The 13,047-nt window shown below is 39.9% G+C and overlaps 1 protein-coding gene across 1 annotated transcript; it reads left to right on the forward strand.

Moving 5' to 3' along the window:
* The first annotated feature begins 6,739 nt into the window (after positions 1-6,739).
* Positions 6,740-12,994, forward strand: hdac3 (histone deacetylase 3). Its single transcript, XM_015011981.2, has 15 exons — positions 6,740-6,922; positions 7,961-8,043; positions 8,122-8,264; positions 8,342-8,423; positions 9,428-9,484; positions 9,563-9,618; positions 9,698-9,831; positions 9,910-9,990; positions 10,070-10,143; positions 10,524-10,588; positions 10,668-10,757; positions 10,838-10,896; positions 11,245-11,324; positions 12,212-12,369; positions 12,459-12,994. The coding sequence occupies exons 1-15, from the start codon at positions 6,868-6,870 to the stop codon at positions 12,526-12,528; spliced, it is 1,287 nt and encodes a 428-aa protein (XP_014867467.1). The 5' UTR covers positions 6,740-6,867; the 3' UTR covers positions 12,529-12,994.
* Positions 12,995-13,047: the final 53 nt, after the last annotated feature.

Here is a 13,047-nt window from a genome sequence, read left to right on the forward strand (position 1 = left end):
CAGGCAACAACATGACTGGACGAACTTCCTGAAAAAGTTTGGGTCAGAGAACAGAACTTCTCAGATCTTGTTCCTGCTTTATCTTAGTAGAAATTAGATTTTAGATGCTGCTTCAGTGGTTTGTTAGCATGTTTTTCAACTAGTTTAATGGCTCCACTCTAATCCTACTGCTGTCTGATTATGTTAACAGATGAAAGACAGCATGATTGATTGAGTACACTGCAAACACACATCAGGTTATATATGGTCTAGTTTCTAGTGCAAATATCTTAACACACTTGGAATAAGACCAAACTTCTTCACAAGTAAGTTTTCAGCAAGATATAAGAACTTGTTTTAAGTAAATAATCCCCTAATATTGATTTTTTTAGTTACACTGCCAGATTTCTTCACTTACATTTTCTCCATGTTATAGGTTAAAAAAAAATCTAGCATATTTTTTCAAATAAATATTAAGAATGATTTTCGTAAAGCAAGCTATTACTTGCAAAAAAGTTATTTGTAAGTTAGTTATGTTGTATTTCATATGTGCTAAGACATTTGTACTAGAAACTAGACTAAAGTGCTTGGTAAGATTTTGTCTTTTTGCATTGTTACAAAGTGAAACATCACTTTTACAAATACTTTACTCTCAGCAAAAGCTCTTTAATCTAAATGATAACAGACATTATTCTGAATCTGCAGTATATAACTGAGGTTACTTTGGAAATTATAAAGAAATTTAGATGGCAAATAAAAGGAAGAGTGCCAGAAAACAACATCTGTAAAGCTGGCCCCTACATCTGGGAGCCTTTAAAAGGGCCTCATTCTAAAATTCACATGGGACTCACCTGGGAATTCCTCCAGGAGATGGAAAACAAACTGTCTAAGGACAGAAAACGACGAACTCCTTGAGATGGACAAACTTCTACTAGAGACACCGACGTCAACAAGTATCCAGCTGATTGTCCTGGTTCCGTTGGTCTGTGAGGAGAGAGTGTGTGGAGGGGATGGAGCGCTCTGTTTGCGCGGATTGGCTTGACCCTGTGCTGGTCCCCGAGGCATCTGGATTTCAGATTAGCTGCTTCCCTTCTTCCTCGCTGCTTTTATGCCAGCAGCCAGGAATGCCTCTCCATCCTCTCCTGCGCCCTTGTTGATCTCGCCCCTCTTCTTCTTTCACCTCCCAGACTGTCCCGGCGGAAATATAATCACTCTCTTTTTCTTTTTATTGTTTCCTTTCTTTAGAACCACACCGTCTGCCTTGTTTTTTAAACCTCTTCTTTCTGTGTGAGATCTTTCCTTCCCCTCCCTACTTAGTTTTCTCTTTACATGCTTTCCACCTTTCCAACCCTCCCACGCAGTTCCCCTTTTCTCCTTCCAGAGGTTACGTTACACTAGGTGAATGCAGATCAGTCAATTATCATAATCCATCTATAGGTTTGAAGCCGGAGCCTGCGGCTACACGCATACGAGCGCACGCTGCAGCCTTTGGCAGACTGTCAGAATAATTCATTTGATCTGTCTGGGTAAATGTTGCTGTGAATAAAACAGGAGGGGTAGGCGGCTTTAACCGCACAATCGGACCTTAAGCCTTAAAGTTGAAACAATGCCGTACCATACAGAGGAGATGTGGACACAGGAGGAGAATGTACACTCCAGGTATTGGGGTGAATACACACATTGTCCACTCTTGACTTGTTTTTAGGTTTGAGTTTGTTCTCATGGTTTTGAAACACTCTAGTTACTCACCTGCTCTTCTTTAGCCAGAGTCAAACTTTGAAACGAGCCCAGAGCAAAAGGTTTTTGTTACAGGGGCATTTAGTCTGCCCCGCCTCGCAGTTTCATTTCGTTGACTTCACCTTGTAAAGAATGAGAGGGTCGATTCACAAGCTCTTGCTTGCAAAAAGAAACAGCAATAGCAGGCAGATGTGCATATTTTTAATTTTTTTCTGACTTCGAGGACTCAGTAGTTTGATGTTAAAAGTCTTCCATTCTTGTCTAGCGACTAAAACCACGTCTTCTATGTAGCAAAATGATGCTAATCTTGGAAATCTATCACTGAGATTTTTTTCACATCTTCTCACATTTGAACCACAATCTTCAATGTCCATCCATCCATCCATCCATTTTCTTTACACTCTTGTCCCTTAGTGGGGTCAGGAGGGTTGCTGGTGTCTATCTCCAGCTAACGTTCCGGGCGAGAGGCGGGGTCACCCTGGACAGGTCGCCAGTCTGTCGCAGCAATCTTCAATGTATTTTCTCTAAATTTTATGTGACAGAAAGGGGATCTGAATGTCAACAGTGCCTAATACAAACCATCATCATACCGACACAACTCCAGTTTATCACTGCTCTAAAATATTCTTGACAAAAAGTCAAACTTTATTTGAAACACTGAGATTGAAACTGCTAAATGTTCTTAAATTATCTACCTACTGTAAACTTCTGCCGCTTTGACAGTCATCTGATAAACTGTTTGCAACCCCTACACCCCAACCCCTACATCCCCCCCAAAAAATCTTGCTTTCATAAATCTGTAAAATGTGGCACCATTTCTCTTTTCTGTACTGTAACCTCTTAAATTCTTAGGTCAGTCTGGAGCTGATTATTGGTCGAGTCTTTGTCTTTTTTACTATCCATCTGTCCAACAGAATGGTAGTTTTTCACTTCCTTCCATGTCTATTTGGATTTTAAAGCATTTACCATATTTTCCGCACTATAAAGCGCACCTAAAAACCTTCAATTTCCTCAATAGCCAACAGTGCATCTTATAATCCGGTGCGCCTTATATATGGATCAATATTGAGCCACAACAGGTCTAGCAACTACGGTAAACATAGACATAATATAAGACATAATATATTATGTCTATGACGGTAAGCAGCCGCCGACTTCATTTTCGCCCGTAGAAGAAGAAGCACGTGGTGCATGCTGGGATAGTTGTCAGAATGCTGGTTTGTTAATAAAGTTTGACTGACCTATCTACCTACCAACCGTCTAGAATCAGGTCGTCTGCAGGTCATTTAGCACCATGTTCTCCACAAACATGCTGTGTGCGAACAGAGAAGGGTGACCATCATCCGGCCACGCTCCGGCCCAGTCGCGTAAGGCTCTCCTCTCCAACTGGATTCGGACTGTTTTGTTGACATTCTTTATGTCAACAAAGTGGCTTTAGACATTCATCCTTTAATGCAGCTCCATCTAGTGGGTGCATAACGTAACTCCAGCCTCTACTGTAGCATCTATTCTATGCGCCTTATAATCCGGTGCGCCTTATAGTGCGGAAAATACGGTAAATCTATAATTTTCTATACTTCTTCAATTGACGTCAAAGTTTGTTTGTCTGGAACTGCCTGCCGTACTTAGCTTTTCAGAGAGTGATGAACGACATGGACATTATTTGCCATCAGTTTGTTAACACAATCAGTGACCGATTTCTATAACTCTGTTACACATAATTTATGATTTTTCCACTTGGAAATATGATTTCTACCAAAAACAGCTGTGCTGTTCCACTCCACATACCTGTTGGATTAGATTTGTGTGGACTGGACTGCAGCTCCTCTCTGTTTAACTTTATCCTGCTTAGCCCACAATAAGGGACTGGACTCTTAAAGCAACGGCTTTTAAACTCATAAAGACGATAAAGTAACGATAGTATTCTTCTTCTGTGAATATTTGTCTTCGTGCAGGTTTTCACACACTCCCTGTGTTTACCTGACGCTCATCTGAAGGGTCAGGGTTCAGTTGTGTTGTTCTGTCTTAACCTGAGTGCCGCTTCGTCCTTTGTTCTTGGTGCGCCCATCTCACGAACCCTTCAATTCTTTATATTAAACTTTCTCTTTGTGTTTGATCTGTCCAGCTGTAATCCACCTCCTCTGTTTCTTTACCTCACATTCAAACCTCGTGGGCTGAGAAACGGATCCCGCGGTCCCACTTTGAAAAGAAGTCCTGATTATTTTCTATAGTATTAGTAAATCTGGAGGTTCCACTCCACATACCTGCTGGATTAGATGTGCGTGGACTGCGGCTCCTCTCGGTTTAACTTAAGCCTGCTTTGCCCACAATAAGGTAAGCTGTGGTAGAGACCGACTAGAAATAACAGTGGTTCCACATGGAGCATAAGCCACGAAAAAGGGGAGAATTTTCCTCATTTAACCAGAATAAAACAGCCAATTGTTTAACAAAGAAAACCATTGGCTGTCTTTTTTTTTAAAATGAGTGAATAAAACTGTTTACGAGAAAACAGAGTGAGTTTGTGAAAGGTAAACTTACAGTAGCAAGTTGCGTTAACTTTTTTATTAATTTTACCATATCTTCAAGAGTTGAGTTCACTGGGGTTTTATGTTAACACTTAAAAAAAACTGGAAGAAGAATAACACAGGACTAGGGATTACTTCCCAGGATGCTTAGCAGCAGGTTTTTGTGTCTCGTATTGCACCGTGAGGGAGATGGAAGTGTGTTACTTTGACCTGAGTCTTGTGTGGTTTTTAAGACAAATGTTCAATTTGCAAATGTTGCAGCAAATGCACATTTCATCCACAATTTGCTTAGGTTCCATTTAAACTTTATGTCTCTGAGCATAATTCATATTTATCAGATATTTTGTTCATGCAAGTTGAATCCAGAATTTCTAAATTAAAATTCGTAGTTATTTTAACTTGATAATGTGAGTGAAATGTCGCCTCAATAGGCGACGGCAGTTTTCTTGCATATTGTGAAGAAATTAGTTGGTTTAAATTTCAGTATTAAGTTTTAAAACAACTTGCAATTCAAGATTAATGAGATGTGGGAACTTAAACAAATAATATTTGTGGAACCTTTCTCTTGTTAAATCCACTTGATCAAATTCAAATTCTGTATTTAAACCAAAGCAATTTTCTTGTTGATTTTACTCGCATTTTCAGTAGGTGAACGTCTGTTTTCAAGTTAAACCTCCTTCCATTGTTTTACAGTGCATTAGCTGTAACCAGAAACATTCACATGAACCATTAGGTAATTTTACAAATAAAGTTTGTAAAATGTATTTGTTGGTTACAGCAACAGTTGGTTATGTGACAGTAATCAAAACAGAAAGCTTCTCTTGACCGACCTGCTGATGACGATATGGATCAGAGCTGACCAATCTTGCGTGAATCAGTCAAAAGTTATTTATGAAAGGTGCGTGCAGAACCCACAGGTTGTGTGCAATGCTCGCCTGTGTTGAACTTGCTGTCACCTATCAGGCCTATGATAAATAATACATAAAGGCTGGAATCCAGCGAAGCCTTGCTGTCTTGCTGCAGGCGAAGAAACGTCATGGAGCGGGGAGACGGACGGCTGGAGAGGAAGCAAGTCGAAAAGTTTAACGAGACATTCCAGCGTCAGGCAGGCAGTCGGCAGGTCGGCACACGTCCTGTTCTGGGTGTCTGTCACCCCGACATCTTCGCTCATGAATGTCATCAACAGTTGCAAATTGATATGCAGTACAGTTAACACTTTTAAAAATGTTAACATGACATTGTGAGTCGCCAGCAACTTTTATTTCCATTTTTTTTGGTAGAAAAAATATGATAGACTTGAAATAAATGTATCATTAGTTTTTTTCCAGTGCTGTAATCTCACATTAAATAATTTTATTTTTCTTTCAAACTGCCTTACCTTTTCGAGTTTTTCTCTTTCTGTTTTCATTGACAAGACAACACAAAAAAACAAGACAACAACTGACAACAGACTTGGAAGTTTAAAGTGTTTTTCTTTTGATTTTTTGTGAAGTTTGCACTTCACCTTCCACGTCTTTAAATATGGTATCAGTAATACTCTTGAATGGCTAGGCAATTTGGAGCTGTGCGCACACGTGAGAAAATATGTTGTTTATTTTTTTAAACAAAAACACAAACCCAGAGGGCAGGTGGATGGCTGGATGGAGGTGCAGGAAGCGATGAGGAACATTCAGTTGGAATACCTTTGAAACGCATAAACTTTATGCCTTTTGGAGCATAAAGTTTAATGCATAAAGTTTGGTGTTGGTGTTTTATCTATTACATCTACCTCAAAGACGCAAACATGTCTGCTTGGCTTCACATGTGAACTGCCTGGTTTCCATTATCACTGGTTCTGAAATGTTCTGCTGCTTTCTTTTCCCCAAAGACACAGCAGGTGGTTCAACTACAAAACCACAGCTGATTTAAAGCTTCCCTTCATGTTTTAGGTGGACGTTTGTCCCAGAGACTGATGATGTACAAATTGACAATATACATTTTGTTTGTAAATCAATTATTTTGTATCTTTAATTCTGTAACAACCACAATTTAACCTTAGCTCAACGTTTGTGTACCTTCTCTCAATCAATGTGTTACCAAACCTTTTTTCCCCGACAAAACAAACTTTATTTTGAATTAAGAGCATTACAAAAAAATCTTTAACGCAACATAAAGTAATACCTGCAGATTACACTGAATAAAAACAATAATACACAGAGGAATAATGGTATGTGAAAAAAATTTTTAAATAACCACAAATATTGCCATTACTGGTAATAGTCAAGAGTCTTGCAATCAACAAAATAAAGTACAAAAAAAGTGAAACACATTAAAAATACAAAAATACATTAAAAGCTACATGTGTAGCTTTTTTAATTCTGAGGTACTGTTAAAGAATAAGTTATTCCAAGTTTCTGACAGTTCTCTATAAATGTCCCAGAGTGTTTTCTTTACCTCACCAAGCCTCATCCTCAACTCCTCCCATCTCCGGTCCTCACCGTCCCCTAGTGATGACGCATTCTCCTTCGGGTTTGCGCCTGCGCAATCGTGTTTACGGCTGGCTGCTACCTGCTAGAAAGATGCGGCAGTCAAAGCTGCGGAGGCAGGAGTAAAACTTCACATCAACACAGAACTCATCACCTTCATCATGACCAACAGGACATCTTATTTTTATGACCCAGATGTGGGCAACTTTCACTACGGTCAGTCAGTCGTCGCGTCCTGGAACCGGGATGGGGCTGATGCTGCTACCTAGCTTCATGCTAACACCTCCGCTATTAGCATGTTTTGTGTTTTCTTTTTATTTATTGAGTGTAAAGTCTGAGAATAGCGGGGTTTACTGTGCATTAAAATGGTTTTGTCCATACACATTTCTGATATTACTTGCTGTTAACACAACCATAGAATTGAACTCTATAATTAGCCTAATAGCGTTACTTTCATATTTCTGAAAACATTCCCAATGGAACAATATTACATTTTTTGCTAAATAAATATTACGACAGAATAAAGAGTAACATATCTTCCATAACTCCTCTCACACACTTTAGGGGCAACAAAATAAATTAAAACATTGTGGAGTATGTCTAAGAGCTTTTTGCTGTCATTTGCTGATTAAAACGTGCGTTGTGCATTCTGTTTATGACAGTGAAAACCAAAAATGCTTCAATTAGACCAGAAAAACATAACGTTGTAATTTATTAATTCCTGAAATTAGCACAAAGTAAAGGAAGATGTTTAGAGATTGAGAGCTGCTTACTGTTTTTTTTTTATATATATATTTAATTTCTACTTAATTTCATATATTTAAAACAAAGTCATTGAGACTGGAGGAGTATTTCTCAGGTGTGTGTGAGAGACATTTCAAAACAAAAAATGTTTACTTTGTCCTCGCTGTAAAATGTAGGATACTATTTGACATTTTTAATGACAGTAATAAATTGTTCTATTAGATTAGAGTCTTTGTTTTATAGGTAAGTTGTATTGTTTTTATTTGATTCAGGAAATGCTTGAATTTTACTGTGGGAAAAGTTTACAAATCCTGCATATTATATGGGTTTAATTTTCTCAGATGCCTGGCAAGAAATATCACACTTTTTACACAATATTCAAATTTTTCGAGAGGTAATAGCACTTGAGTGTCTCTCTCGTGAACTTTAAATTGAAATTCTTGCAGATTTATTCAGTTTTTTTTTGTTTTTTTTTTGCCATCTGAATTTCCTTCCCTGTGCCTCGGCCAGGTGCGGGTCACCCCATGAAGCCTCACCGTCTGTCCCTGACTCACAGCCTGGTGTTGCACTATGGCCTGTACAAGAAGATGATGGTAAGCGGCCGTCGAGCCTCACGTGGAACGTTTCTAGCGTCCGCGCCGCGTAACGTTCCGTCTCCCGCCTCCGGTCAGGTCTTCAAGCCGTACAAAGCCTCGCAGCATGACATGTGCCGCTTCCACTCCGAGGACTACATCGACTTCCTGCAGAAGGTCAGCCCCAACAACATGCAGGGCTTCACCAAGAGCCTCAACACGTTCAACGTGGGAGACGACTGGTGGGTGCTGCGCCTCTCTACCTCCTCTCTGTGTCGCTGCTCCTGTCGCCTGATTGGCTCTGGCCCGTGTGTTTCAGTCCCGTGTTTCCAGGTCTGTTTGAGTTCTGCTCCAGATACACAGGAGCGTCTTTACAAGGAGCAACGCAGCTCAACCACAAGGTAACACACACACACACACACACACACACACACACACACACACACACACACACACATGCACACACTGCTTGTTATTGCTGGCTTGTTTTGTTAGTAACCAAACCAAAACTCTCATTTCATTGGTCCAATCACTGTCCTTTATTTTGCCATGAACTTTATCCTGCGAAATCTGTCATGTCACCACTAGATGTCAGCAAATCTTCCACTTCCTCTTTTCATTATGTCACATTGATGTTTAATTACTAACTTTTATCTTTTTTGTGTGACTGCTGTAAGCCAACATAGTGATAGCATTGAAGCTAATTTTACTTTTTGACTAATTTAGACTTGAAAACTAAAGTTACCTAACTGAATGGACTAAGTTTCCCAACATGATACTGTTAGCATTTCAGCTAGCATTAGGTTCTTAGCTAATTTTAACATAAAAATAGTTGCCTTCCTGAATGGATTGAGTTAACATGCTAGTGTAGGTCATTATGCTACTGTTAGCATTTAACCATTTAAGCAGCTTAGCTAATTTTGACTTAAAAACTAAAGTTACCTTGCTGACATTAGCATTTTGTAGCATATAAACTGTTGTTTCCATTCTAGGTTGAGTAAATTAATCTTAGTCAACTTGCTAGGATTTTAACTAGCATTAGAGTTCTTGCTAATTTTAATTTATACATTGCTGTTCCCACACTAGAGTAATTTAATGTTAGGAATATGGTATCTAATGAGCCAAAACCTTTGGAACATTAGCTAAAAATGCTTTAGCTAATTGTAGCATGTACACTGCTGTTGTGTCTGCACTAGATGAGCTTTAAGTCATTACTCTCTAGTAATATTGACTTTATTTTGACTTTATTCTCATGCCAGTTTAATCCTGCAACACTATGACTACATTCTTCACCATTTTGTTTTTTTATTTCTTATTATTTCTGAGTATGGACCTAATGCCCCGTTGTACTGGTCTTCTTTGACCATCACATGAATTCAAGGCTAATTCGTTTGACTTTTTCCAGATTTGTGACATCGCCATCAACTGGGCAGGAGGTTTGCATCATGCCAAAAAGTTTGAGGTGAGAACAAACTTTCCCATCTCTGTTGATCCGGGTCCATGCGAGTCAGACTCCAACACGTCTCCGCTGTGTTTGTAGGCTTCAGGGTTCTGCTACGTAAATGACATCGTCATCAGCATACTGGAGCTCCTCAAGTACGACCCCGCTTCTTATCCGTCAGACGTGCCGCACGTTTACCGTCGCCCACCTCTATAATTCGCTGTCGTCTTTCAGGTACCACCCCAGGGTCCTGTACATTGACATTGACATTCACCATGGCGACGGCGTCCAGGAGGCCTTTTACCTGACGGACCGCGTCATGACCGTGTCCTTCCACAAATACGGCAACTACTTCTTTCCCGGCACGGGTAAGCGGCCGCTTAAAGTTCCGGTCTTTCTTTGGTTTGCCACATGCGTGTCGATGCCACATTTGTTTTTTATCGCAGGCGACATGTACGAGGTGGGAGCAGAGAGCGGCCGCTACTACTGCCTCAACGTCCCCCTCAGAGACGGCATCGACGACCAGAGTGAGTCTGAACAACCAACAGTGACACCAAACATCGTCTTTAAGGTCGTGTGCTTTATTTAGGTGTGTGTGTGTTTCAGGCTACAGGCAGCTGTTCCAGCCAGTTATCAAGCAGGTGGTTGATTATTACCAGCCCACCTGCATCGTCCTGCAGGTCAGTTTGTTGTTGAGGAGGATCTGTGTGTGTGTGTGTGTGCGTTTGTTTGTAATACCTTGTGGGGATGATTTTCCTGACATATGCTACGTTGTGGGGACCAGTCGCTCCTCGTGGGGACCTGAGCCTGGTCCCCACGAGGGGAAACCCTGTTTTTGGGTCAGGGGTCAGAGTTAGGGCTAAGGTATGAATTGAGTTTTGGTTAGGGTTAGGTATGTGATGGTTAGGGTTAGGAAAAGGGTAAAGGTAAGGTTTAGGCTGTAGAAATGAGTAGAAATGAATGGAAGTCAATGGAAAGTCCCCACAAAGATAGCAAAACAAACGTGTGTGTGTGTGTGTGATTGTGGGTTTGCTAAAGCTAAGGTAGTTTGTGTTTGCAGTGTGGAGCAGATTCTCTGGGCTGCGACAGGCTGGGTTGCTTCAACCTCAGCATACGGGGACACGGGTGAGTCGGCCGAGTCGAATGGCGCCGAGTCCGTCGCTGCCGTTCGACTCGCTGATGAGTGTTTACCTGTGTTTTTCAGCGAGTGTGTGGAGTTTGTGAAAAGTTTTAAGATCCCTCTGCTGGTTCTCGGAGGAGGAGGATACACGGTGAGGAATGTGGCTCGCTGCTGGTGAGTGGAGAACAGAGAGACCAAAATCCTCAGATTTATGGAAAAAGTCTGTGGTGATGAAAACGGTTTCTGTCATGTAGGACTTTTGAAACGTCTCTGTTGTTGGAGGAATCCATCAGTGATGAGCTGCCTTACAGCGGTGAGCTGGTTCAGAGTTCACTTTCTGATCTGTAGCGCCATCTGTTGGTAGATTACTGAATTAGAATGTGATCAGAAAGCCCATTTGTTCAAGCGAAACACATGAAACAAATTGATTCCACACAATTTCCCACTTACAGGTAATAAAAATATGACATTTAGAGTTAGAATATATCAGACTAATAAAGAATGAATATTTCATACATTATCATTAAGTATACTTATATTATCATTAAGTAAACATACTTACTGATAAGTATGTTTAAAAGTTATTTTCAAAAGTATTTTTAATCTGACAAAGTGGCTTCATTGAATTTTTTGTTTCTTATTTTCCTTTTGGCTCCTGCAGAGTATTTTGAGTACTTTGCTCCTGACTTCACGCTTCATCCTGATGTCAGCACCAGGATAGAAAACCAGAACTCCAGACAGGTTAAACATTGTCCCACTTTTCACTGTTTTTGTTTCTTTATTGAATTTATGGTGAAATATCAAATTATAGATATTAAAAAATCAAACTCTCCCTACACAGTTGAAATTTAATTTAATTTTTATTTGTTTCAAGGCATTTCACCCCCATTTCTTAATAAAAAATAAAATCTCACGTTAATAATTCAATAAACATTTTTTTTAAATAAATAAACTACTGCTGCAAGTAGTAGTTTTGGTTTTGATAATCAGTATCATAGTTTATCATCCCTGTGAAGACACTCGAGAGTTGTCTATAGTAGAGCTGGGTGAGAAATTTATTTCAATTCTATTTTTGGAAAAATTTTTCTTTTATTATTTTTGTATTATAGGAGACAAGAAAGTCAGAGAAAAATCCTGATGGAAAAAAATGGCTTAATCTTAAGCCATCGCCCAGACCTTGTCAATAGCAGTGATGTTTTTATCTTGAACCAGTTTGGCAGCACAGTGGTCAAAATTTTTAATTTAATGTACTAATCCATTAATTTAAACATTTATTGCCCAAAATCAATTTCTAATGTGATTTTAAACTTAAATCTGTTCTAAATCTTGCTATCCTAATGTGAAATTTGGTGTTGCAATAATTGAGCAAGACGGAGATAAAACTGTAATCCTGATGAAATGAGCTTGAGGTCTTACCTCATTAGCATAAACAAATATTTTGTATTTTTCATTGATGGATTTGACTGGAATCTGCTGTTTTTGGCTGCGACTCTGCTGACTGAGTTTTGGAGTTTAACTTTATCGTTTAGTAAAACCAGATCAGATCAGTGGTTTGTAATTTGGCGAGAAAAAGGAATATTTGAAGATGGGATGTTGGAGCCGTCTTCACCGTTTCCGTGTCGCTGCAGTACCTGGAGCAGATCCGTCAGACCGTGTTCGAGAACCTGAAGATGCTGAACCACGCGCCGAGCGTCCAGATCCACGACGTTCCCTCCGATGTGCTGAGTTACGAGCGCAACGACGAGCCCGACCCCGACGAGAGGGGAGCCGAGGAAAACTACACCCGGTGGGTTTGCAGCTGTAGCAACGAGTCAGCAGGTTCCTTCATGTGTGAAGGTTTTTTTGTAAACATCTTGATTTTTATGACTTCTACAGGCCCGAAGCCACGAATGAGTTCTACGACGGTGACCATGACAACGACAAAGAAAGTGACGTTGAGATCTGAGACTAGAAGCTATTTGGACCGAGCTGAAATATGGGCTGTTAAACTGTTCATCATTGGAAGAAGTTTTTATGGACTTTGACATGTTTTCTTTTTCTTTTCATCTCTGTGTAATAGTGATAAAAGTTTGTAGTTTTCTATCAGACTCCTGCATTTCAGAAGCCAAAGTTCACATCCAACCATCATCTGAGAAGTGAAACGCCGTTTTAAACTGAACCAATATTTACGCTGCTGGACCGGCGCCAGTCCAGCCAACAACTGTTCTCTGCCTTTTTAGACCTTCTGTTTAACGTTGCCAGTTTTTAAAAAATGTGTAACCCGAATGACATGAGATGAAAATGTTCACATGAGAAATTGTAACCAGCTTTGAGTTAAAAAGAAAAACTTTGCATCATGTCCCTCCTGCAGTCTGAAATCCACCCATGTGAGTTTTGATAGTTTGGTTTTATTAATAAAATCTGAATCTGTGCTTATGTTGTAATATGTTCACCCACCACTAGATGGCAACACAACACATGAAAA

This window comes from Poecilia mexicana, unplaced genomic scaffold (assembly GCF_051168715.1).
Source record: "Poecilia mexicana isolate PSO_F unplaced genomic scaffold, ASM5116871v1 scaffold_10, whole genome shotgun sequence".
Taxonomy (NCBI): domain Eukaryota; kingdom Metazoa; phylum Chordata; class Actinopteri; order Cyprinodontiformes; family Poeciliidae; genus Poecilia; species Poecilia mexicana.